The following is a 5,575-nucleotide window of genomic DNA, read 5'->3' as shown; positions in this document are numbered from 1 at the left end:
ATACAGTGAACTCACGGCAGCCAAAAGAAGTCGGATCAACCCGAAAAACCACTGCTGGGAGGGGGGGCCGACTGCGCAGGCGCAAACACAGACAGACACAGATGCGCACACACACACACAAAAAAAAGACACCATACACCTTTACCTGTAAAAATAAAACGCATAAATGTTTCTAAACTCGGTGAGCAGAATGAAACTCTATTTTTTTTCAGGTGACCATACACATATCTGATAAAAAAATTAACTTTAAACCAAAATATGACATCAAACATGTATGTTCACACACATTTGTGCTGGTGTTTAGTGCAATAAATATAAAAAAATATACTGTGTATATATGCAACATACACTAACTTGCCTTGCCACTTCATTAGGTACACTGGTGAATATAAATGTATTCTAATATAACAGTTCTGCACTAAAGACTAAAGACAAGATAAGATAAGATGGGTTTTATTTGTCACACGCAAAGTTATACATAGTACAATTGTACCTGCAGCCAGTAGTAAAAAAAAAAAAAAGTACTACAGTAAAACAGTAGTAACTGCACATAGCACACAAGGTAAGCAATATAAGTGTAAATATAAAACTGAGAAAAATATAGTCTGTAATATAAAATATAGACTGTAAACTTGAACTTAGAGGGGGGTAGCTCGTATATACGTACATTTACAGTGTTGAAAACAGCTCTGTGAGCAAAGTGCAGTGGTATTTAGGTCCAGTTTAAGGCTCAGAGTTGAGCAGACGGATTGCAGGTGGATAGAAAAGATCCTATTTTATAAGGTGGTAATTCAACTGTATGTTTATTTATTTATTTATTTATTTATACAGCGCCAGTAACAATACAAATCGTCTCAAGGCGCTTTACAAAACCCGGCCTGAAACCCCAAGAGAAAGCCTGAAGGCGACGGTGGCAAGGAAAAACTACCTTTTAACAGGAAGAAACCTTGAGCAGAACCCAGCTCATATGGAGGGACCCATCTGCCTAAGGCCAGCCGGGTACAGACAGAAGAAAGAGAGAAGAGAACAGCAAGATAAACATACATCTGTCATAGATACACATATCTGACTAAAGCATACAAGTGTTTATTATGGAGGTACTGCTAAACTGCATTGGATTAAACTCTATCGTGTTTCTGATATTTAGTCTAGCCCACTGACTAAACGGGGTTGTCAAAAATAATAATAGAAACATAAAATTCAATGATACAGTTGCTCTCTCAGTTTTTCTCAAGCCGAGGCTGAATATCTTCATGAAGCTGAGATTTAGTGCATGGACGTAAGAATGCAATGCGTTCAGTGCACCTAATGAACTGGCAAATGAGTGTATAGAAAGATTATATTAAAAATAGGTGTAAATGGATATAAATATGAAAGGAACTGTAGCCAATTGATTCTGCATGTTTGATTAATGTAACTTACGGTGACTTATGTGAGTGGTTAAGAGTCCAAAGGTGTGTTTGTGTAATGGGTGCTTGTTCTATATTGTTACGTATTAAGGAAATACAATAGAGGAAGTAGTGGGAGAAGTCATTAACGAATAATATTCAAAACAACACAACAACAACAAAATCCAGTAATTTATTGCTATTATTTTCTTCATGTTTGGTGATGAAAAAACGAGAAACAACGCTCCCACGACAACATAAAGATCGATTCATAACAGCCTCCCCTTTGGAGATAACTGTGCGTAAAAACGCTCTGTAGAGTTCCTCGGGTTTTTCTCCCTCGCTGCGTGCGTCTGTGCGCGCCTGTGACATCACTGATGGGATTGGCTCGCCCTGGCTGGGGTGGAGAGTCTCTTCTTGAGGCTACAGAGGGAGGAGAGGAGAGTGAGGGACTGAAAGAATAGTTTCCACCGGCCACGGACCTCAACGCCGAGCCACCTCCACTCGGAGTGAACCACGCCCCGGGGGCATGGGATACTGCAAGCACCCCAACTGCCCAAACTCCTGCCATGGAAGGAGGGATGGACTGTGAACAGGAGTTTTAGTAGGTTGACAAGATGAAGTTCGGGAAGAGCATCTGTGTGCTCAACGTTGGGGGAACCCGGTACGCCTTCACCCGTGAGGTGATCAGGGATTTCCCTCTTCGGCGCGTCAGTCGCCTGCATGCCTGCGCAACTGAGAAAGAGGTCCTTGAACTGTGCGACGACTACGACCGGGACCGGAATGAGTTTTTCTTCGATCGCCACGCTCAAGCTTTTGTGTTCATTATGCTTTACGTGCGCTCCGGTAAACTCAGATTTGTTCCCGGAGTGTGTGAGCTGTCATTCTACACAGAGATGCTCTACTGGGGGCTGGAGAGCGCGCACTTGGACTCCTGCTGCCAGAAACGCCTGGACGACAGGATGTCCGATATCGGACTAGACACTCTGTCTGAGGGGGATATCAGGGTGTCAGATGATGAGTCCCAGAGCCCGGGCGAGTCGGTGCAACGGACTGCTCTCACCGGCCGCGCTAGATGTATGGAGAAGATGCGCAAGATGTTTGAGGAGCCCAGCTCCTCTCTTGCAGCGCAGCTTTTGGCTTCGGTGTCCGTGATCTTTGTGATCGTTTCTATGATAATGCTGTGTGCCAGCACCCTGCCGGACTGGGACACAGCCAAGAGAAATACTGTGGAGGAGCACAGGTAGGCGGCGATCAGGGGTGGATCAAGTTTGAGGAATGAAACGGTGGCTCACGAATATGCTGCCTAATGTTTTAAACACTGCGTTTGCGGGCATCCTACAAGTGAGAGGGTGCTCTTAAAAGTCCGGCGCGTAAAAGTGATAACAACAGGATAGAACATGTCAAGGATGCGTTTCTGTCTCTGCAAACACTCTATTGATAAATAAACACACTCGTAAACACTTCAGAATCTCATGCCAACGCCTGCACGGATGCGCACCATTATCCAGAAGGTTACCGCAGTGAGGAAATTTTCCATATCCCCCCTTTCTCTGTGCTAATATATTTCTATTAAAGGATAAAAAAAACATTACCAATGACTTGGACGCAAGATATTAAAAGCATCTTCGCGCAGGCCTACGAGGAATTTGTCCTCGTTTAGTGAAGTCACTGTGCACAATGACAAGTTTCAGGCATTAAACAGTAGGATGTTCACATGACAGGCATAGAAGCTCCCAAGGAAACAAATCAATAACCAATCCACAAAAAGTCAGGTGTTAATTATTAGACAAAAAGGTCTTCTTTGCTCTGTCTTACTAGTTTTTCCCCTTATAGCCCCCCCTCTCTTTCTCCTCAGGCCATCTTATTGGTTTGATTAGTTTATATTGCACACCACACATGCAGGACAAACATATCAGATAATATTAGATTCATAATATTTGAAGGCGTAATGAGGTGAAAGTAGAATGTGTGCTGAGGGATTATATATCGATGTGAGCAAACAAAACAGGGATCGCAGGAGCCACCCCCTGTGCAAAGTCACATTTCTAGTCTGTTGTTTTAACTTCAGTTTGTGGACACAAGGTGAAAAAGTGCATATCCCTTTCTAGGTTATTTTGGCCGCAGTCTCCCCTCTAGGAAGCCCGAGGCGGCTATTCTCTATATAAGGCTAGGTTATGTTCACTCTGGCTGGACGTAGTTTCGAATTTTGGATCGGATACAGTGGTTAGGTAATCAACTAAAAGTGTAGTTTATACTCTGGGTCAAATGGATTCCAATTTCGTTTCATGCCAGTACATGATGCAGTTCTCTCGGCAGCCCCATAATTTAGTTTGGTCTAATTGTGCTGATAGTTTACCCTTCGAGCACGGTAGTGTGTTTGCTCGGTCTGCTTTCTGAGCACCGCCACTCATTAATGCAGTTTGATCGCCTTTGCTGTGCTAATCAATGGGATAATAGTGTCACAATCTCTCTTTGAAGGTCTCTAATCCCCCCTCTGTGAAGTTTCCTTGTGGTTTATTAGTCCTCCGTGCTCATCGCGCGTCCTCCCGACTTTGTTTACCCGTGTCAGTCCTGGATTGCGTCACATGTGTTCCATACTTCCCATAATTTGCTTCATCTCTGCTTTGCTTCCTTCTTCCCCGTGTTTGCTGATTGCCAAGCAGTATCTCATATCATCCATATCGCTCTGTAGCTCCACTGTCGTTTCCTGTTTACAGAATGTGCAGCTAATTTTGCTCTTCTCCTCTCCTCCCTGTAGGATAGTGGAGGCTGTGTGTATTGGCTGGTTTACAGCAGAGTGCATAGTGCGCTTTCTGGTGGCCAAAGACAAGTGGGACTTTCTCCGCCGGCCGCTCAACATCATCGACGTGATTGCCATCACCCCCTACTATGTCACCATGGCAATGGCCCGGGCAGGGATGCCAGGTGCCGGGCTCGGGGTTGCTGGAGTGATACTGCGGGTGCTGAGGATGATGCGAGTGTTCTGGCTCATGAAGCTGGCCAGACACTTCCTGGGCCTGCAGACACTGGGGCTGACACTCAGGCGCTGCTACCGGGAGATGGTCATGCTGATGGTGTTTGTCTGCGTCGCCATGGCAATATACAGCGCTCTTGCCCAGCTTTTGGAGCACGGCTTGGACTTGGGCACCCAGAACCCGGATTACGCCAGCATCCCAGCCGCCGCCTGGTGGGTCATCATCTCCATGACTACCGTGGGCTACGGGGACGTGTACCCAGTGACAGTCGGAGGACGGGTGCTTGGGGGAATGTGCGTAGTGAGTGGCATTGTACTCCTGGCGCTGCCCATAACGTTCATCTATCACAGTTTTGTCCAGTGCTACCATGAACTCAAAATGCGCTCGGCCAGATGTGCACGCAACCTGTCAGTGGAGATGCTGCGATGAACGTGCATTTACACCAAACATCTGTGACACTGACTACATCAGAAAGAGACTCAACAAACCTACATACCTGCGGAAGTAATGACCAAACGCGTGGACGGCCCTGTTCCCTGCCTGAGCAGCACCAGATTTTATTTGCCGCGTCTAGTTCCTGCCCGTTGCGCTGATGCTCTTCAGTCACCGTCTTCAACAAGCATGCTCAGTGACTGCCTCCTTGACAGCTCGCCATTTGAAGATAATAACAGGAATACACAAATAAATATTTATTTAACACACACACACACACACACACACAGGTGCAATCAATCCAGTTTTGACAGTGGCTCCTGTTTACACTGTATTCCCATGGTAACAACACGGGCAGAGATGGCTGCGTCAAGTGCAATGTGTTTGTGCTCGTCTGGCCGTCAGCCGTTCACTTTGTCTAAGCTCCGGACCCAGATGGTCCAAGTTACACAAGATTGATGTGTGACCTAGATGCGTTCTGTTAAACCTGTGAAATAAAAAGAAAGGAGCGAACAACAGAGTGCAAAGTGGGGACGGAGAAGGGGGCTGCGCAGCGGGGCCCGGCGTGTAGGAGCAGCTTAAGCCGAGGCTAATGAAATATAGAGAGAGGTCAGAGAGGACTAGGAGGTGGCAGACAAAATGACAGGGCAGATTTGACGTGAAGTGGAGGATAGGAGATTATGGAACAAAATTGACGGTACGCGGAGCAAGCCTGAGCGCAGAGAATCAATAGATGGAGTGCGTACTGCTTCTCTTTTTGCGAGTGAATGAGAGGCA

The 5,575-nt window shown here is 46.0% G+C and overlaps 1 protein-coding gene across 2 annotated transcripts; it reads left to right on the top strand.

Annotated features, from left to right (window-relative positions):
* Positions 1 to 1,931: 1,931 nt before the first annotated feature.
* On the top strand, positions 1,932 to 5,036 carry kcng3 (potassium voltage-gated channel, subfamily G, member 3). 2 transcript variants are annotated; one of them, XM_084567926.1, is made up of 2 exons: positions 1,932 to 2,631; positions 4,150 to 5,036. In XM_084567926.1, exons 1-2 carry the CDS (start codon positions 2,006 to 2,008, stop codon positions 4,793 to 4,795), a joined length of 1,272 nt encoding a protein of 423 aa, XP_084424052.1. In that variant the 5' UTR covers positions 1,932 to 2,005; the 3' UTR covers positions 4,796 to 5,036. The 2 variants fall into 2 exon arrangements, with proteins under 2 accessions (XP_084424052.1, XP_084424051.1); XM_084567925.1 differs by having other exon boundaries at positions 4,084 to 5,036.
* Positions 5,037 to 5,575: the final 539 nt, after the last annotated feature.

Source organism: Chelon labrosus, assembly GCF_963514085.1.
Source record: "Chelon labrosus genome assembly, chromosome: 19".
NCBI lineage: Eukaryota > Metazoa > Chordata > Actinopteri > Mugiliformes > Mugilidae > Chelon > Chelon labrosus.
This window is presented reverse-complemented; position numbering and strand designations above follow the sequence as displayed.

Bases quoted from the DNA above. Each gene is read 5' to 3' on its own strand.
- kcng3 (XM_084567925.1), top strand. From the start codon at position 2,006: ATGAAGTTCGGGAAGAGCATCTGTGTGCTCAACGTTGGGGGAACCCGG. The intron at 2,632-4,083 runs GTAGGCGGCGAT...ATCGCTCTGTAG, and splicing joins AATACTGTGGAGGAGCACAG to CTCCACTGTCGTTTCCTGTT.